The sequence below is a fragment of the Danio rerio genome, chromosome 2 (genome assembly GCF_052040795.2).
Source record: "Danio rerio strain M-AB ecotype USA chromosome 2, GRCz13ab, whole genome shotgun sequence".
In the NCBI taxonomy this organism is placed as follows: Eukaryota; Metazoa; Chordata; class Actinopteri; order Cypriniformes; family Danionidae; genus Danio; species Danio rerio.
Genome location: NC_141022.1, coordinates 49160001 through 49181826, shown reverse-complemented (window position 1 = coordinate 49181826; position 21826 = coordinate 49160001). Strand labels below are relative to the sequence as shown.

The window sequence follows — 21826 nt, the reverse complement described above, 5'->3', positions numbered from 1 at the left end:
AGCGTCATTACTATATGACTTTTAATGGCGTTTAAGTAAATATGTATGTTTCAATATAAAACCTATAAAATGTGGATTGGGGCTGTGCAATGTGCAGAAAATATCTTAATTGTGATTTTTTTTTTCTTTTGACGGATATTGCAAATTTGATTAGATTTGCGATGTAATTTTTTAAAAGGGAATTTAGTTAAAAATTTAGTTAAAAAGGGAACTGAAAAGATATTTAAATTTACTTTTAAATATTCAGAAATGAAACATTTTTCTCTGGAGCAAACTGAGCACAAATAAAATGGCCTTGCCTTTCTGTGAACAAGTTGAACTCAAATTAGGGAGATAGTGTAGCTTATTATACAAACAAAAAATAATACTTATAAAAATGCAGAACACTCAGCAAACTAACATGGCTGAAACAACTCTAAAATTGTATTTTTTATTTTATTATTTCTTTTTTAAATTTCCCAGGTTCTGCAGGTTGCAATGTCCCAAAATTTGATCGTCAATCTTAAGCCAATTGTAATAGCTTGTTTTGGTTCAATTTGGAATTTCCCCCAACCAATCGCAGAGCCTGGGGGACCAGAGTGAGTGCCCCGACTTGGTCTTGGTCCCTGGTCTTAAATTTGTACTTTGCTGCTGCTTGCTACTAGACTGAGGGCGTACTCACACTATGTGCAGTTGCCTTGAACCGGGTTAAAGCACGCTTCTCGCCCCTTCCGTCTCCCCTGATGGCCCGCACCTATATTACCCTATATTACATTCGGGCCTGGGCACGCTTACATCATCGATGATGTGCTGTTCAGTAAGCGCTTTCGCTCAGCACAGTGGAGATTTCTTTGGTTATATCGTTTAAGTCATTTGATATGCAGTGACACGCAGTCAAATATTTTGCTGAACAGATCAGCCACTTTTGACGCTCATAAACAATCAAAGAGTCCTTGTGTTGCAGGAATTAGGAGGTTTGCTGAAGGTGCATCTGTCGTGCAGTGAGGGGTTTGTATCTTTAATAATCTACGACAGTTTGCATTCGTTGAACGGTAACAATGATTAATAAATCCATTTCTAACAGTCCCTTAAAAGTCACGTCTCGCTTTCAGTTTCGGGCTCAGGCATGTTTTGCACTCGCACACAAGCGTACCGCGTCAAAGCCCAAGTGAACCACGCTCTGGCAAACCTCTTCCAATCGGGCCAGGGCTGGCCAAGTGAACCGTGCCTGAGCCCGATTCAGAGCACTCACACTTCTTAAACGATCCGGGAAATGGGCCTTGGCACGGTTTGGATAGCATAGTGAGAGTACGCCGTAAGTGTCACTGGCAATCCTTTCAGTTGACTTTTTAGGAAGACACTCATCAATCAATTGTGCTCAAATCGAGAACCGATTTTGATTAATCGCACAGCCCAAATGTAGATTAATTGATCTTTCTTGCATGTTACATGAACTTGTTTATTTCTGCTTGAGCATCATCTCACCTTTCTCTGTGCTAGGTCTCATCTTCTGCTACTGGCTGAAACTATCAAAGGATGGACAACGTCAAAATTTACAAGATTGTCACCAAAGCAGCCATTTTCAATTATTTGATTGTATATAGCGTTCCATTCGCTAAAAGCTACTTACTTAAAACAGGCACAGAGTCTTCACTTTCCCCAGCAGCGTTCCTGGCAGTTACAACAAGGTTCCCACTGCTGAAGTTACTGACCGAGCAGAGAAGCTGTGAGGTCATGCAGAGTGTTGTCCTATTAGAAGAAGCGACCACATAAACGGTGTAGTTTGTAGCAAATACAGACTCCGCCCATGCCACTTGTGCTGATGATGCAGTGAATGTAACATTTGAAGGTGGACAAGGTACTGAAGAAAACAAAGGAACATCAATTAAGTTACATGTGTACATTTTTTTTTACTTGAGAGCATTTTAATTCCCATTTAAGCGTATAGGAAGGTAGTGCAATTGTGCTGATGTTATGCACCTGTTGTTCCATTGACAGCAGCAGAGGCATCGCTCGTGGCTGCAAAGTTTCTCGCCTTGATGGTCGCGCTGTACGAGGAGCCACAGGGAAGAGGGATCTCAAAGAATGTGTGACTTGTCCAGTAGGAGGTAAGGTCAGATTGTGCATTGTGGTTGCCGTGAATGCAGCCTTTGAGAGCCAGGAGGTATTCAGACTTAGAGCAGTTCACAGTTGACCAGGATGCCCTCAAGATCTGAGTGCCATTCACTACTGTACGAGGGGCAACCCTTAATTGAGCTGGAGGACAAGGAGCTGTAGGGGGAAAGGTGTATTTAAAGAATTAAAACATCTGAAATATGTTGGATTTGCAGAGTGGAAGATTTTTACATTTGGGCTAAGCCAGGGATGCTCAACCCTATTGTTTTAGATCCACCTTTTCAACCATTTCAGTTTTAACCCATATCAAACACACCTGCCTGCAATTATCAAGTGATGTTCAGGTCCTAATTAATTGGTTCAGGTGTGTTTGATCAGGGTTGGAGCTGAACTCTGCAGGATGGTAGATCTCCAGGAACAGGGTTGAGCACTCCTGGTGTAAGCACAAGTTTGATCAGCTTATAAAGGTTATTTTTCATGTTGCATCCAGTCTAAAATGCAATGTCATTGTAAGCAGCCGCTAGCCTAATTGTGACTCAAGAGAAGTTGCTAGAACCTTTACTTTGCTCTACTTTGGTTTAAGTGGCTTTCATAGGATCACTCATATTTTTATTTTACAGAATTGAGTGTTACCATTTTTGAATCCCTTCAGCCGACCTATAGGTCTGACAGTAGTATGCTGGTGGCTATTTTCAGGCACTGTGTAATAGTGTGCTACACCAGAATGAGAGTATAGTTTATAGACATATCGAACTAGAAAATGGGAACTTTACATTTTTTGTCAGTTTTGGTACACTACAGAATAGTCAAGCTTTAAAAAAGAAAATGATTCAGATTATTTGCCCTTTTTTTAACAAGATGAAAATGAATGCTTTAGGCCAGTAGTCTCAAACTCAATTCCTGCAGGGCCGCAGTTCTGCACAGTTTAGCTCCAACCACTTCCAACTCACATCTGCTTAATATTTTCTAGGGCTGTTTCTCAATATGCGTTCCTTAGCGATCTTGTATTCTCGTGTAACGTCATCATCAACTGCCAAAGCTCAGTTCCGCAAGACCGGACGATGTGTTCCCGGATGTGTTCTTGATATCGAGGATGCAGACCTGAGCGCAAAACTCGCTCAAGAAGTCCCAGAAGTCATTGGGGCTGAGTAATGGAGATGGAAGGCGCAGCATTTTATATAGATGTATTATTAAAGTTCAGAGATATAACTTTTTTATCTCAGGAGTTTCCCTAAATGAAACTGTGAAACTAAACATTGACATGAAATATGTGTAAAGGCATAAACACATTAAGGGTGTTTATTTGCTGAAATCCATATCAAAATTTAATTTATTTGTATTGTCCAATTTAAATTTATGATGTCTTTATGCATAGGATTTTTTGTGAAAAGGGAAAAAACAATAAATCGCTGTATGAATGCTGTAATGTTTAAATCACTTTTCATTAAAACATGTGAAGGTCATGTGACCATTAGGAAGAGGAAGAGTCAGGAAAGAATGCAGCATCTCATTTCTCACAGGAAGAGTTCTCTGTTCTCGCGGTCTCCCAAGTTTGTTCTTCCGAGGTAACTTGGCAAGACCGGTCTCCACAAGAATGCAAGTTTATTCTCTGCGTTCTTGAAATTGGGAAACAGCTTAGAAGTTTTATACTCCTTGATTAGTTGGGTCAGCTGTGAAATAGGGTTAGAACAAAACTGCAGAGTTGCGGCCCTCCGGGAATCGAGTTTGAGACCTATGGTTTAATCTGATTCAGTAATCCATACAAAGCTAAGCTAAAAGTGCTCCTGCCAGAACCAGAGATCAACTGAATGGATTCATTCATGAATATTCCTCCAGCTTAGTCCATACCTGCCAACAGTCCTATTTTTTTTCCTGGGAGTCTCCCGTATTTTAGACCCATCTCCCGTTTTGTTCCGTCTCCCAAAAAACTCCCGGATCCCCCCACCCAAAAAAAAGCTTTTTGGTAGGACCCCCCTTGTTCAGTTTGCTACTCACCCCCAACCCATGTCTCTCTCCCACCCTGAGCCACCCCCCTCCGCTCTTCAGTTCACAACCCATCCAAATCCCCCCTCCTCCCCTACTGATAACCGCTCAACAATTCACGAAACAAAAACAAAATCGCAAAAAGTTTTCAGAGACAAATGTTAGGAGGTATGGCTTAGTCACTTATTAGTCACTGTGACTTCCCAGGTAAAAAAAGTATACTAAAATGCACTTTATTTAAGTATACTTAGTACACTTTTCAGTAATGTACTAAAAGTGCTTATTTTCACACACTAATTTTGTACTTAATGTACTAAAAGATAGTATTAAGTATATGTTAAGATAAACTTATTACAATCTAAGTGTACTCAACTCTGCTATTTTGAGACACCCTGAAATTGAACTAAAATGTGCTTTTAACATACTACTGTATATCTGTATTTTAAAAAATATATATTTAGTTACAACTAGAAATATGCTTGAACCCTAATTTTAAACATTTATAAATATATTAAAGAATAGCTTAAAGTATAATAGTAATATATTAAAATAATATACAAAATGTGAAAAAGTGTACTAAAATACAATTTAAGTACACTAAGTATATTTTTTTAAATAATGTACTAAAAGTGCTGTATTTTCACACACTAATTTTGTACTTAATGTACTAAAAGAAAGTATTAAGTATATGTTAAGATAAACTTAATACCATCTAAGTGTACTCAAATGTGCTATTGAGACACCATAAAATAGAACTAAAATGTGCTTTTAACATACTATATCTGTATTTAAAAATATTTATATTTAGTTGCAACTAGAAATACACTTGAACCCTACTTTTAAACATTTAAATATATTTATGACTAATTTAAAGTATAATAGTAATGTATTAAAAGAATATACAAATTGTAAAAAAAAAAAGTGTGCTAAATACTGTATTAAAAGTATTTTGGGAAAATGTACTTCTACTACAATACATTTCTAATAGATTTTTTTATATATTAACTTATTTTAAACTTCTACTAATGTTAAAAGCATTTAAAGCACACTTTTGAAAAACTAATAAAACTCTTGTGGATGTTTTTTCTTTAGTGTACTTTATTGTAGTACACTAAAAATGTATTTAAGTATTACTGGTATTTGGTATACTTTTGTCAAGTGTACTAAAGTCCTACTGAAGTATAAACATACTTCTAATTAGTATATTTATAGTGTAAAACCATCAAACTTATTTAACACAAAAAATAACAATGTACTAAAAATGTATTTGCGGGTTTTTAAGTGTATTTTAAATGCATTTAATTATATATTTTTTCACCTGGGTTAGTCACTTATTCACAATGAAATTAACCACCTTTGGCTTAGTCCCTTTATTCATCAGGGGTCGCTACAGCGGCACTGCCAAATTATCCAGCATATGTCCTTCCAGCCACATTCCAGTACAGAGAAACACCCATACACACTCACATTCACACATGCACAACAGCCAATTTAGTTAATCCAATTCACTAATACCACATGCCTTTGAACTGTGCGGAGTACCCAAAGGAAACCCACGCCAACACAGGGAAAACATGCAAACTCCACAAAGAAATGTCAACTGGCCTAGTCGGACTCGAAACCGGGACCTTCTTGCTGTGAGGCGACAGTGCTAACCACTGTGCTGCCTGAATAATTTCAAAAATGGTAAAACTCAACCTCCAGATAAGTTTAGTGGAGAAGTGGAGTGTTCCTTTTAATGACTTTAACAGTAAGTATGTGTGTCTGAAAATTCAATGCCAATACAGACAACTGTACATGAGTATTGTGGTTTGAGGGTGAGAAATGAATGTTGTACCTGCTCCCATGGTTTGAGTATCACTTAAGGAACTGTTGCAGGTGCCATCCATCGACAGCACTGTGAAGTTATACACAGCTCCGCACACCAACCCCGGCAAAGAACAGGATGTTTGTGTGGTTTCACAGTAGATTGTTGTGCCGTTTTCAGACTGACCAAGTCCCATGTAAGCCACTGCCCCTTTACTCCCCACCCAAGACAAGGAGGCACTACCATTTTCGCACTTTATATTTGCTGTCAAGTTGGAAGGCTTACATGGCACTGCAAAATAAACACATATCAATAAGTATTCAAATCATGGAACAATTTTAATTACTGAGTTTAAAAGTAATTTGTTTCTCCTGCCTGTTTGGAAGGTGACGTTTGTGCTGGGCAGGCTGGTGCAGTTCTCATTACTGGCCGAAACGGACACATAGTAGCTATTACTGCAGTGTAGATTGGTTAGTGTGCAGTTGCTGTCTGAGGTATTGCACGTCTTTAGGTCTCCATCTCTGCCGACTGCAGTAAGCAAGTATGACTGTGCCACGTATGATTTGTCCCACGACACAGACACATCCTTCGACTGACAGTCTGTATGGGTCTGAATTGTTGAGGGTGGACAGGGCACTGCAGAGTATCAAAGGAAGAATACCGATGTTATTGAAGCACATCTACCATGGATCGATCTGCAGAGCAGGTGTGTCCAGACCTCTTACTGGAGGAAAGTTTCCTTCCTGCAAGAATTTAGCTTCATCCTGTTTATAACCTTTTCAAGGTCTCTAGGATTGGTGGAAACTCCCAGGCTGTTGTTTTAGATCATGCTAGAAGAACTAAACTCCAGTAAACAGGAGTAAATCCACATGTCTATAGAGGGCAACTGTAATTCAGCATGATGTCAACAATTCAGATGATATGTATATCTAGTGGTTGTTTATAATAGGCATACCCAGTTGTCTTTTAATATATTATGGTGGACCTAGACTTTTTTGTTCTCATGTTAAAATTTCAAGTCAGATCATCAAGGAAAGTTGAATAAATAATAATAGTGAAGGTTTTTATCTATTTGGGTATGTAGTAGTTAACATTTGAGGTGGTTCGAAACCTTTCTTTTACATTTGTCTTAAAACTATTGAAGAACACCCATTTTTCAGGTTTGAGACTATTTTGAAAATCTTTTTCTATCCACTTCAAGGGCTCTATTTTGACGATCCATGCACAAAGCGTAGGGTGCAAACGCATTAAGGCCGTGTCAGACTCCACTTTTGCTAATATAAGGATGAAAAATCCGCTTTGTGCCTTGGCGCATGGTCTAAAAGGGTTGAGCTTATTTTCTTAATGAGTTATAGGTGTGTTTTGAGAATAAACCAATCAGAGTCTTGTCTCTTATTCCCTTTAAAAGTCAGTTGCGTCGCGCCATAGTGCATTTGCTATTTACATGACGGACTTTGTAGGTGGAAAAGCTAAACGCTTCACTAGCAAGAAAACAGTTAAACAGAGCTTCTACAGCGTGAGAATATGAGATGAGCATCCTCATTATTTACTTTCACTTTGCTCTCGTGGATAGGGAAACCTTGTACGCACAGACATCAAATAGCTTATAAGTAATTAAATTAGTTTGTTAACGGCAATTATTTGTTTCAAAACTATTTCTAAATTCAGTTCTAATTTCCAGCAACCGAATAAATGAACAATAATAACGAAGTGTGGTCAAAAAACTGAGTTATATCCAAACACACATGCTATGCGCCATAAAGTCTAAAACCTGACAGGTGGGCAAATCTAAGCTTATTTTTAATAAAACAGATATAAATATGGATATAATAAATAATACTGCTAATAATAATAACATCATACAATAGCAAATTGTCACGAATAAACTGAAAAAGCCCCCCTAGATGAAAAAGGCATGAAAGTATGTTTTTTATATTTATGTAGGCTAGAAAGTAATATGTTTTGTAATATTTTAATCCTTTATATTTATGTCCTATATATATACAGTTGAAGTCAGAATTATTAGCCCCCTTTTGATTTTGATTTTCTTTTTTAAATATTTCCCAAATGATGTTTAACAGAGCAATGACATTTTTACAGTATGTCTGATAATATTTTTTCTTCTGAAGAAAGTCTTATTTGTTTTATTTCGGCTAGAATAAAAGTAGTTATTAATTTTTTTTAAAACATTTTTGGGACAAAATTATTAGCCCCTTTAAGCTAATTCTTTTTTGGATAGTCTACAGAACAAACCATCATCATACAATAATTTGACTAATTACCCTAACCTGCCTAGTGCACCTTATTACCCTAGTTAAGCTTTTAAATGTCACTTTAAGCTGTATAGAAGTGTCTTGAAAATTTTCAAGTAAAATATTATTTACTGTCATCATGACAAAAACAAAATACATCTGTTATTAGAAATAAGTTTTTAAAACTATTATGCTTAGAAATGTGCTGAAACAATCTTCCCTCCATTAAACAGAAATTGGGGAAAAAAATAAACAGGGGCGCTAATAATACAGGGGGCTAATAATTCTGACTTCAACTGTATATATATATATATATTATATATCTTATTTCTTATTATATCCTATATATATGAGCGTAAATGCATTTGCTATTTAAACAGCGTGGCGCAAAACGACTCTGGCGCCAAGCTGAAACTACCCAACAACAATTGCGTCTCGCCTTGCGCCACATTGCGCCGGGTGTATGATAGGGCCCCAAATATTGACTACTGTATAGCAGTGTTCCCCAACCCTGTTCCTGAAGGCACACCAACAGTACACACCACTTCCTAATCAAACACACCTAAATCAACTCATGAGAACATTAGAAGAAACTCCAAAACCTTCAATGAATGGGTCAGATAAGGGAGACATCCAAAATATGTTGGTGTGCCTCTAGAAACAGAGCTGGGAAACACTGCTGTATAGCATAATTAGCATAAAACAGGGTTTTTGCAAGTTTCAGCAAGTTAAATTTAAGACTTTTTAAGTCATTTTAAGACCATTATGAATGCAATTTTGTACTCATACAGGGTTATATGCTAATGTGTTTTTTGAATGGCCTAGTTGAAAAATATATAATTTTTGCTTCTTCAAACTTTCAATTATTATATTGAATAATATTATTGTATTGTTAAATTGTATTATCGTTGTTATTATCATTATTTTTATTATTAAATGTTATTATTATTATTATTACTATTATTATTATTATATAATATCATAATTATTTGTCAATTATCATATGTTGTTATTAGTATTTTGCTGTTAATAAATTTAATAATAATTTGTAATAATATTATATAATTGAATAAATGTAACAATACAATAATGATAATTTAATAATTAAAATATTTAATATTTTAGTTGGTTCTGAGCAAAATATTTTAAATATTGTGTCACAACAAACAAGCTCTAGTTTTCAACATAACTTTTCTTAAAAAGAATAAAACATTTTTAAATGTTTTAAAAACTATAATAAACTAAATGTATGCACAACACTGTCCTGGTTAGGTTCCTTAGCAGTAAATACAGGAAACACTTAATTAAATACATGAAACATTTAAACTTAATTAAGGAAAATAATTAAACTATTATGGTAGATAGAGTAAAAATTACATTCTTAAATAAATGGAATGTTAGTGATTGGATTGGAGTTGGCCATACTGGGTAGCTATACATGAACAAAGAAAATTAAGACCTATTTTGAAAAGATTTAAGACCTACAACATACTATTTCAGTAAATTTAAGACTTTTTAAGGCCTTAAATTTTGTTTTTGAGATTTAAGACATTTAAAGACTTTTTAAGACCCAGCAGACATCATGTTTAGAGTAGTTATTAATTACTTATTGTTTGCTTTATTAACTATTCATGATATCATGTTTTACTATGACATTTTATACATGGTTATCTGCAGTTATGCACTATGGTCCATCCAATATCAATACCTCAACTTTTTTCTGAGTGTTAAACAACATGCATATTTTTTAAAGTTGGTTTTAACAACGACTACCTTTTAAAAAGGGCTACACAAGTAAACTTTTTATAATAATGAAGGTTGTACCTGTCCTAATCTTGTATGGTGGGCTTCGGAGGCCGCTACATTTTTCGGCAGAAGCTTCCACAATGATGGTGTACTCCTTGCCGCACTGCACATTGGTAAGGTTGCAAAAAGAAGTGGAGCTGTTGCAAGAAAGGAAGTTACGGTCTTGATCCTCTGCTGTGACAATGTAGAGAGAATCTCCCATCTGGTCCCTCTGCCACTGCACCTTGATAACAGAACTCTGGCATTCGGCTGTCGCCACGATGGATGATAAAGCACAGGGTGCTGGAGACACAGAGATTACACATACTGCAAAACTGAGGCCTGGGATCTCAAAAAAGAAGCGGTAAACCTGTTTTCTATCGCATGTCTACTAACCTGTCTCCAACTTAAAGCTCTTGCTGGGTGGGCTCACACAGGCTCCATTTGAGGCAGTGACCTGGAAGGTGAATCTCCTTCCACAACCCAGGTCCGGTACATGACACACAGAGTTTGAGCTGATACAGGTGGAATTTTGACCACTATCCCCTACAGCCAGCACTGTGTAAGTATCTGTACTATTATCTACATCCCATGATACCCATGCAGAATTAGTGACACAGTCCACAGTGCCGTTGACCCCCTGTGGGATACATGGAGCTGTAAAGGAAAGAGATCAGACATGCATTAGGTGAAGTTTGGGTATTAGAATCTGTAGTGGTGTTCTTGTGTAAGTGTCCAACCTGAGTTGATGTTGACGCCACTGCTTGGCTGACTCTGACAGCTGCCTCTCACTGCCACCACACTGAGGTTGAAGATCTGTCCACAGGTTAGATTGGTGATGGAGCATTGTGTGTTTGTGCTGTTACAGAAGGAGATCAAACCAGTGCTCTGGGACACCAGTTCCACAACAAACTGGCTGCCATCCACTGACGGGCTCCAGCTCACCAGCACAGACCCTGTATCACACTGCACGTTGGCCTGTACGTTTTGAGGGGAGCATGGAGCTGAGAAAAGAGAAAGCGGGTGGCTTGTTTTAATAAAGGTAAGCAGTTAACCATGTTGAAACTCCTTACCACACTGACTGCATTTGCTATACAGAAGCACTACAAACATGTAATTTACTTGCTGTTTATGCATGCCCAGAGGTTAACCAGCCATGCAAAAGCAACATGCAGTAACTTAGTTTTTATCTGAAAATAAGCTATTGATATTTTAGGGATAAACACAACCTCCTTTATTTCACGGATATGTATCTTGAGCAAACTTTGTTGTTACCTCTGTTGGCACTATTTAATGTTGGTCACTGCCTTTTTTTGCCAAATTAACATGTCCAGTCAGCATTTGTGTGAACATTTAGTGTGAACAGGGTTTAACACATACATTACCTGATAAAAGCATTGTCGCCTATTCAAGTTTTAGGAACAACAAATAATAACTTGACTTCTAGTTGATAATTTGGTATCAGAAATGGCTTATATGAAACGCAAAAGCCTCTAGATTACGCTTAATTTACCAAAATAAAATATAGTCATGCCTTGATTTGTAATTATTTAATTAAGACAGTAATGTCTGACTTTGCTTAGACAAAAGTCTCGTCACTTAACAGAAATAATGTACATTTTAGAATATAAAGTCATGGTGAAGTGGAAAAATAATTAATATGTGTATGACTTCCATGAGCTTGGAGGACTGCATCCAGACATCTCTGCAATGACTCAAATAGCTTAAAATTATCTGGAATGGCAAAGAAGTCCCAGAGTCCATCAAGATTCTTTGGATTCATCTTCAATGCTTCCTTCATCTTACCCACGACATGCTCAATAATGTTTGTCTCTGGTGACTGGGCTGGCCAATCGTAGAGCACCATGACCTTCTTTGTTTTCAGGAACTTTGATGTGGAGGCAGAAGTATGAGAAGGAGCGCTATCCTGCTGCAGAATTTACCCTCTGGGGTGGTTTGTAAATTAATGGACAGCACAAATGTCTTGATACCTCAGGCTGTTGATGTTGCTATCCACTCTGCAGATCTCTCGCATGGCCACATACTGAATGTAAACCCAAACCATGATTTTTCCTTCACCAAACTTGACTGATTTCTGTGAGAATCTTGGGTCTATGCGGGTTCCAGTAGGTTTTCTGCAGTATTGGTGATGATTGGGATGCAGTTGATTCATGTGAAAAATCGACCTTCTGCCACTTTTCCAAATGATCAACTGGAAGTTATTATTTGTTGCTCTTACAACTGGGATTGACAACAAGACTTTGTCAGGTAGTGCTGTCTTTAAGGTACATCAGTTGGTTTAATTCTAAATGGTTTTACATCACACAAAACATTTTGTAGTTAAAAAATAATAAAAGCACATGTTATATTTTGAGAGTTTTAACCCCCTTCAGAATTAAACATGCTACTGTAAATTCAAGACTACTACATTGCATTATGACTGACTAACCTCTTTGTAACAAGTGTATATTTTGATGTATTTGTAGATGTATTACTGCATAAAGCTAAAGTTTCCAGATAATTTATTGCAGAATAATTCTAATGATGCACTTATATGGACTTTTTGGTACATTCAGATCACCGTCTTTATATTTTAAAGCCATTAAACAATATGTAGAATGATAAATATATGTCTTCATATTACTTTTCTTGAGCCTTCTTGCATAATTACAAATTGCAATTCTGATGTACTTTTGTTTATGGTGAAAAACTTTTGTGTCAACAAAATTCCTAATTTATCATTATCAGCTGACATCCATTTGGACCCCCAATATATCATATATCCCTAAATAATTGTATCTGGTGTTAACAGTGGGCTATATGACTCCAAAACATCAAATACCAAAGCATACGGTTGTTCTTACTTAAGTATGTAAAATCCACACACACACACACACACACACGCACCTGTCTGTACTTGAGAGACTGTGCTCATCACACCCCCACAACCATTGGCCAGTGAGAAGACAGAAACGTTATAAATCTGTCCACACTGCAGTTCCTGCAGATTGCACGAGGTGGTGGTGCTGTTACAAGAGTAGGAATGACCATCACTAGACACGGCCACAGCCATGTACGATACTGCCCCACTTGCTTGAACCCATGACACAGACACAACCCCTCTATTGCGCATGTTGCAAAGCAAAGATGTCTGAACATTGCTAGGTGCACATGGAGCTGAAACAAAAACAATATGTCAGCATAATGTTAATACACTTGCATGGACATTTTGTTTCCTTACACTTTATTTTGAACATTAGACTATGTCTAAAATCACCAGCATGTAATGCACACTGCTTTTATATGGTATTTATATTTATATGATAAAGGATGCTCTTCCTTTGTATATACTATCAATACTCTTTAATTGTATTCCCAGCAACTTGCTTGCTGTTGTTTTCACCTTCCCCAGTGACCTCATCTGGGCCTCAGAAGCATTTCCATACCAACAGATCACACAAATTGTTGCAATACTTTTGATAAAAGCATTATAAAACATGATCAACAATGTGATGTCAACATTACCAACATTCTAGGTATAAATGCCCCATGTTTAACTTTGTTTTATCTAAAACACAGGTGTCAAACTCAGTTCCTGGAGGGCAGCAGCTCTGCACAGTTTAATTCCAACCCTAATTAAACACATCTGATCAAACGTATTAAGTCTTTCAGGCTTGTTTGAAAGCAAGGTTGAAACTATGCAAGCTGTGGGACCGTTTGACACCCCTGATCTAAACTATTTATAACAAAGCGATTTTGTTAAGTCAATGACTGAGAGACTAGCTATTTTAATGAAAACTTATGTATATTTGAAAAGCAGCTATAGCTAAATTTGATCTGATGCATCTCTAGTGTTATTCTACATTCAATTTGGGTCCCACTTTATATTAAGTGGCCTTAACTAATATGTACTTACATAGGAATGAATAGTTTGCTACATTGTACTTATTGTGTAAATACATGTATTTACTGTGTACTTATGCTTGTTTGAATACATGCATGTTATTAAATCTGTAATTAACTTTTGTAATTACATTTGTAAATACACTGTTGACCATCCCTTACACCTTAACCTACCCTTAAACCTACCCATGCCACCAAACCTGTCTATAACCCAACCTCTATTCCAACTCAAAAGCACCACAAGTGTTCTCAAATACATTATAAACGCAGTAAGTACATTGTATTTATTTTTTGATGTAAGTACATAGTAGTTAGGGACACTTAATATAAAGTGGGATCTTAATTTGAGCTTCTCTGTCATCAGGTGGAAAACAGAAGCAGCAGACTGACCTGACTGCAGACTGAGGAGTGTGTTGCTGCTGTCACATATTCCATCCAGGGCAGAAACGGTAACGTTGTAGTTCTGGCCACAGTGTAAAGCAGGTAACATGCAGGTGCTGTTAGAGCTGCTGCAGTTGACATGATGTCCATCAGTACCCACAGCTTGAACAGTATGATGTGTGACGTGATCGCTGAGCTCCCAAGTTACAATAGCGGAGTTTGTGTCGCAGGTGATCTGAGTGCTGACATTCTGTGGCTTGCAGGACACTGCAATAAAATAAAATATTAGGAATCACTAAAACAACATTAGAAACTTGGTAATTCCTAATGTAAAAATAGCTGAAGTTACTAAGGCAAGGCAAGGCAAGGCAAGGCAAGTTTATTTATATAGCACATTTCATACACAGTGGCAATTCAAAGGGCTTTACATAAACAGGAATAAAAAAGACAATTTTAGGACATAAAATGCAGACAATAAAAATGATTAAAAACAGATAAAAACTATTTAAAATGTGTTAAAGTAGGTTATAAAAGAAAACTAAAAAAACATAATAGTGCAATCTGTCGGACGTACTAGTGACACTGACTTTTTTTTTAAATGACGATCCCTAAATTGTTCAATTTTCAAGAATAGTTTAATTATGATTAATATAATTTAATTACAAATCAGTATGTGTTTCTAGATGCTTGTTCTTTTATTAACAAAATAAGATAAGATTATGTTGAAATACAGAAAGGTTTGAGGTTATTTTCTCAGGTCTTTTTAGGGGGGAATTTTTTTTAAACAAGGACACTTATAATCGCTGAAAACTATAGCCAATTTGGTTTTTGGAAAGTAAAACAGAATAATATCACTGGGAAACACCCACACATTCTCATTTACACACATACACTACGGACAATTTAGCCTACCCAATTCATCTGTACTGCATGTCATTGAACTTTTAGGGGAAACTGGAGCACCCGGAGGAAAACTACGTAAAAGCGGGGAGAACATGCAAACTCCACACAGAAATGCCAACTGACCCAGCTGGGACTTAAACCACCTTCTTGCTAAGAGGCAAATGCGTTACCCACTGCGCCACCGCTTCGCCAAACTATATTATTATAATTGTATATTACTGCGGGGCGGCACAGTGGCTCAGTGGTTAGCAGTGTCGCCTCACAGCAAGAAGGTTGCTGGTTCGAGTCCTGGCTGGTCCAGTTGACATATCTGTGTGGAGTTTGCATGTTCTCCCCCGAAGGAAAATGAATGAATAATACTGCATTTTTTAAAATCAAATTGCTCGGTGGGAATAAGAGGCTTTGAATAAAAATTGTTCCAATCCTAAATAGCTGAATGTTATTTAGCATGGATATAATTTGGATATACATAGCTAAACGCAAAATTATAAGCCTTTCTGTAAAATTTTTAATTCTTTTAAAAACATTTCCCAAGTGCTGTTTAACATGGAGAAGATTACCTTCAACACATTTGTACACAGCCATTTTAATAACAAATTTCTAATAACTATTTTGTTTTTCATTATTTTAGTATTATAGTATTTAATATTATTATATTATATATTAGTTAGTTATTATTTAAAACAAACACTAGTTTTTAGCTTAAATTGTAATTTAAAAGCTTAACTAAAAGGTAGGTTAATTAGGAAAGTTATTGGATTACGGCGCTTTGTTCTGTAGACAATGAATATATATATATATATATATATATATATATATATATATATATATATATAGATATAGATATAGATATAGATATCCGGAAAGAATTCATAACGAAATTTAATTCCAAAATGGACTGTTCCATCTGATTTTTCAGTTTTTTTATTTTTAATAAATTTGCCAGAATTTCAAAAAATCTTTTTTTGAAAAAGGGGTTTTGTGTGTAAAAATTTGAGGAAATAAATGAATTCATTAAGGAATAAGGCTGTAACAAAAAAATATTGGAAAAAGTGAAGCATTATGAGTAGTTTCCGGATGCACTATACAAATATATATATATATATATATATATATATATATATATATATATATATATATATATATTTGTATATGTATATGTATATATGTGTATATATTGTATATATATATATATATGTGTATATATATGTGTATAAATCTTCTCTCCGTCAAACAGAAATTGGGGAAAAAATAAACAAGCAGTCAAATAATTCAGGGGGGCTAATAATTCTGACTTCAACTGTATGTGTATGTATATATATATATATATATATATATATATATATATATATATATATATATATATATATATATATATATATATATATATATATATATATATATATATATATATATTAATGACTATTAATATTGTCAATTTTTTATTTAAGAACTACTTTTATTCCAGCTAAACTAAAAGAAATAAGACTTTCTCTGGCATGAAAAATATTTTAGGAAATACAGTGAAAATATTCTTATTAAAATATAACAGGAGGGCTAGTGATTTAAATTATTTAAGTTAAATAAATGTTTGTTTGTGTAAATATTTGTATATATTGTTATATTTATTTATTTATTTTAGGTACCTGTGCTCAGCAAAATTGGTTGACTTGGTGTAGTACTGCAGGTCCCATCAGATGCACTGACAGCTAGACTGTAGTTCATCCCACAGAGCAGATCTGAGAAGACACAAGCTGTTCCTGTGCTGTTACACACTGAAGTGTAGCCACTGCTACTCTGAGCGACCGCAGAGTAGGAAACCGCCATCTTGCTTTGATTCCAGGATAAAGCTACAGCTCCAGTGGTACAGTTTACACTGCCCTGCACATGACCAGGTACACACGGCACTGCCAAAACACAAGGTTGAAGAAAGATTCAATTCAACTTCCTAACCCTTAAGACTAAGTACTAAACATAATTCAGAGTAACATTCATTAACAGTTATTACCATTTTATAAAGACAATTAACATCAATCATTTTGATTCTGTAGGGACATTTTTTCTAATTGCTTTTCTTTCTGTCTTTGTGTCCAAATACAAACAATGTATATTTTTATTTGACATCAAATATCCACATTAAAACCCATACAGGTGCAATATTTTTATAAAGCATTCTTCATTAATAGGCTTTCATTCCATCAGCAAGGCTGTAAACTAGTAAACAACCCAGCATTAGAAGGGTTCAAATCATCAAAATTAATTTATTATTATTATTATTAATTTTGTATGTAGTTATTTTAAGGACTGAGGTTAATGGTTATAGATTATGGTTCTAAGATCCATGTATTTTTTATTGTATATTGTTAGTATTTCCATTTAAAATATGATCCGCACTAATGCCACTGCTGTAATATTTGCAGACAGAATGCATTGATTCTGGCTTGTTATCATTACTCTATTCTCTCGTTGCTCTATGACTTCAGCTCAGTGGTGGGCAAACTTTTTAGACCCGAGGGCCACATCAAGTTTTGCAAACCAAGTGAAGAGCCACATGTCAAATCCTTAAAAAAATAACTTTTATTTATAGTGGCAGTATGCATAGAACATGTAATATCAGACAGAAACATGTCACATTAACACAAAACAGATTTTTTTATAGTTATTATTGAGTCAAATTTACAAGTCAAATGAATTTGCACTGCAATTTATATTTATCATCACTTATTAATCATCATAAAACAATAAAATAACCCCTTATAAAATATAATAACAATAATGTAATAATTTTTAAAGTGCAGAATAGAAACAATATTATCTGATAGAAAAAAAACTAATATTAACACATTAAAAAAATTATTCTTAAAGTTTAATATTTAGTCAAATTTACGTTAATCTTATTTGCACTACTTTTAGAATATACAGATCAATCATCATAAAACTTGATGAAATCACAAATATTTAATAAAAGAAATTTTTTAAGTGGATGTATGCGTGGAAAATATATTCTATGCCAAAAATTTACACATTCAACCGTCAAATTCAAATCAATCTCATTTGAGCTTGTATTAATGTGCTCATATCATTCATAAAACTATAAGATAAAACGTAAGGAAAATCTTAGTATTTGTTATTCCAAGTCATGTAATGAGCCTGAAATAAAAGTTAAATTAATATCAACAGCAACACTCTCGCAAAATACCTAACTTAGCTGATTCAGTCGTTGCCTTACCACATAAAAAGCGCACCATGCTCCTTTTGTCTTGTCAACAAAAAGGCAGTGTGGTGCACTTTGCATTTTTGGAACGGAATGCGTGTTCGGTGTGATCAGCTCCTTAGGTTGTACTATTTAAAAACAACAATAATTTCTTGCCATATTAGACCTACCGCTTTTCATCCGATATTGGTGAAGAAGTATTTTGTTGTCCATTCTTCCTTAAACACACGACGTTTAGAGTCAATATTTTTTTGCATGACTCATTTTCAGTCATTAACAGTCGAGTGCATTTTAATATCCGAGAGAGTGTTCCAATTCTACTGGTTGCGCTAACTGCACCGCGTGCAATACTGCTATCACATAGCGTTCACTTGTAATTGCATTATTAATATACTAATTCTGAAACAAACTGTCACTGATGCAGCATTTTAAAAACTCCCTCGTGGGCCGGATGAAAGTGTTTAGCGGGCCGCATATAGCCCGCGGGCCGTAGTTAGCCCACCTCTGCTCTAGCTACGGTCATCTAGCTATTTGTTTATGTAAGATATGAAGGTGTTGACTGTACCAGTGTTTATCCGTGAGATGGAACTTCCTGACGAGTTGCATTGCTGGTTTACTGCAATCACACTGATATCATACGAGGAGCTGCAGAGCAGTGTTTGCAGTACGCATTGTTGGTTGGCTGTATTACAGGCCGTCACTGGACCCTCGGGTCCTGAAGCTACCACTAGATAAGAAGTAGCCCCTAGGCTGAACGTCCAAAACACAGTTACGAAGTTTAACGTGCAGTCCAGAGTTGCCATCATCTGAGGAACACATGGAGCTGGAAGAGAGCAGATCAGGAAAACCATGTCAGGTAAGTGGCAGACTATTGCAGGGTTTCTGTGTGGTCTTAAAATCAAAGGCCTTAAAAAATGTAAATACGCAGAATTGTTGTGTTTTATGACTTAAATAGTTTTAAACAGGTCTTCATTTGAATGTTTCCATGTAATGTTATCAGTAATTATTCTCATTGAAATGCTCCCACAACACTTTAAAATGTGTTTTGATACTTTATTTTCTTTCTTTCTTTCCAAATCCAAATTGGGGTGTGTGATGTTTATTGTCTTTTTATTGTTTCTTTCTAGTCCAAATTGGGATGTGTGATGTTTATTGTCTATTTATTGTTTCTTTCTAGTCCAAATTGGGATGTGTGATATTTATTATCTATCCTATATCATAATTGTTCTACTAACGATATGTGATCTGAGTGTCTGCATTACTGAGTATGCCATGCAGCATAAGAATGACAAAATGTATAGCATTTATAGCAATTACATGGTAGATTTTGTAAGCAGAAAACTGAATGCAAGATTTGTTTCAAAACTATTGAACTAACTGCGTTCACTTTCAATTTTCAGCAAATAAATAAATGAACAGTAACAACGATGTGTGGTTCAAACACAGAGCTATATCCAAACACACTTCCTTTTCCTATGCCCCATATGCTGATTCTCTAAACCATACAGGTGGACAAATGTAAACATATGAATTATAAAAAACAAATAAAAATATTCATAGAATAAATACTACTTGTAATAATAACAGTAAAACAAATGTATATTGTCATGAATAAACTGTCTACAACAGAGCCCGATTTAATTTATTCAAGCTTTGTTTTTTCCGAGCTTATCTGAGTTCTGTTGCATGGTTGCTCCATTGATTTATTTAACTACAGTTGTTTAAGTTAAAGGTTTGAAACTGATTAGAACTTGAAGTGGCGATGAGGTCTTAAAATATTCTGAAAAGGTCTTTAAAAAGTCTTGAAAAGGTATTAAAATTACCTTTAAATTCCTACATATATCCTGATATATGTATATATATATATATATATATATATATATATATATATATATATATATATATATATATTATTATTATTAATATTATTATTATTATTACATTTTAATCCTTTAATTTTTCTTATTTAAAGATATTTGTGCACTGCTGTACATCCCTGTGTGTGTATTAAGCAATGTGTGTATGGCTGTTTTGCACCACATAGGTTAACACACTCCTTAAACGACAAATAAAAACAATGCACCATTGGCTTTACACTAGCTTTTAGTTGATCAATGTTGCAATATATTTCAGACTATTTTATATATTGCTATTTAAACAACGTGGCGAAAAACATGAAAATGAAACTTGCGCCGGGCTGAAACTAGCAAAAAACACTTGAGTTGCATTGTGCCAGGTGTATGACAGGCCCCAATAGACCCTTTTCACATTTCCGGGTTTCTCTGTAGCAGAAGTCATCATAGTTGGGAAAACTTAGAGCGCAGTGAATGGGAGAGTACAACTAATAATTCTTTAATTCATTTTCTTTTCGGCTTAATCCCTTTATTATTCTGGGGTTCGCCACAGCAGAATGAACCGCCAACTTATCCAGGATATGTTTACACAGCGGATGCCCTTCCAGCTGCAACCCATCACTGGGAAACATCCATACACACTCATTCACTACTGACAATTAAGCTTAACCAATTCACTATACCAAGTCTTTGTGGGGGAAACCAGAGCACCTGGAGGAAACCCACACAAACACGGGGAGAACTCACTAACTCCACACAGAAATGCCAACTGACCCAGCCGAGGCTCGGACCAGCAACCTTGCTGTTAGGCAAAAATGCTACCCACTATGCCACCGTGCAGCCCCAAATAATCTTTTTACAGTTTTATTTGCTCAAACAAATAAAGAAAAAACTCCACAATGATGTTATAAAGACTTTCAGAAAAAGGCAAAAATAGTGTGAGGCCGATGACGGCAGCCAGAGGAGAGAATAAAGTTATATTTACTGTCCTGCCTTATAGACTCTGCATTAGAAATGCCTCTCACAAGTGGTAATTAGTTAGTTAATTTGTAAAAAGCAAGGATGATATAATACATACAGATATACATATAAATGTTCATATGTTTTTTTTTTTCATCTAAATATTAAAACTTTCAAAGATTTAAGATGCTGATGATCATTAAACGCGTCATAACAGGCATGTGAAAAGGGTCCATATACAATTAGTCTGTCTTATCTCACCCATGTGTATGATGGTGCTGGTGCTGCTTGCACTCGTGCACTGATTGTTATTGGCAGTGACTGTGACGGTATAGATGTGACCGCAGTGCAGGTCTGTCCAGGTGCAGCTCGTATCTGTAGTAGCGCACTGGTGTTGGTGTCTGTCTCTACCCACTGCAGTGGCTTTGTACATGATTGCCCCTTCACTTGAGCCCCAGCTGACGGAGCCCACATGGTTATTACACTCCGCATATGTTTGAAGATGAACAGGAGTGCAGGGCCCTGAATCACAGCACACATTATAAGAGTGAGTCTGCTTATTTCCTTTCAAAATACCTCAATTGAATAAGAGCAACATGAATAATTGTCCTTTTTATCTACACTACTCTCTATTGTGCTTCAGGGTTGCACTTCCAGTTGGTGGAACTTCCATTTAAAAAACTAAGTGAGA

At 35.6% G+C, this 21826-nt stretch overlaps 1 protein-coding gene and 1 long non-coding RNA gene across 4 annotated transcripts in view; one reads left to right on the top strand and one right to left on the bottom strand.

Annotated features, from left to right (window-relative positions):
• Positions 1–21826, bottom strand: part of fndc7rs1 (fibronectin type III domain containing 7, related sequence 1) — a 71085-nt gene that overhangs the window by 287 nt on the left and 48972 nt on the right. Inside the window, exons 55-66 of the mRNA XM_087241276.1 lie at positions 18888–19145; positions 16755–17015; positions 14215–14472; positions 12829–13098; positions 10662–10925; positions 10318–10578; positions 9961–10224; positions 6260–6520; positions 5915–6175; positions 1960–2250; positions 1610–1840; positions 1465–1505 (exon numbers count right to left, since the gene is read on the bottom strand). Coding sequence (XP_087097402.1) covers positions 1483–1505; positions 1610–1840; positions 1960–2250; positions 5915–6175; positions 6260–6520; positions 9961–10224; positions 10318–10578; positions 10662–10925; positions 12829–13098; positions 14215–14472; positions 16755–17015; positions 18888–19145 — 2903 coding nt within the window. The 3' untranslated portion in view covers positions 1465–1482. The remainder of the gene's footprint in view (positions 1–1464; positions 1506–1609; positions 1841–1959; positions 2251–5914; positions 6176–6259; positions 6521–9960; positions 10225–10317; positions 10579–10661; positions 10926–12828; positions 13099–14214; positions 14473–16754; positions 17016–18887; positions 19146–21826) is intronic.
• Positions 16751–21826, top strand: part of LOC147846481 (uncharacterized) — a 16238-nt gene continuing 11162 nt past the window's right edge. The window contains exons 1-4 of one of the 3 annotated variants that reach the window (XR_015478944.1): positions 16751–17003; positions 19016–19178; positions 21556–21682; positions 21779–21826. The exon at positions 21779–21826 is cut by the window's right edge and continues 1 nt beyond it. This is a non-coding gene — a long non-coding RNA (uncharacterized LOC147846481). Of the gene's footprint in view, positions 17004–19015; positions 19179–20854; positions 21683–21778 lie in introns of those variants that run through there. The other 2 variants (XR_015478945.1, XR_015478943.1) reach the window with 2 other exon arrangements.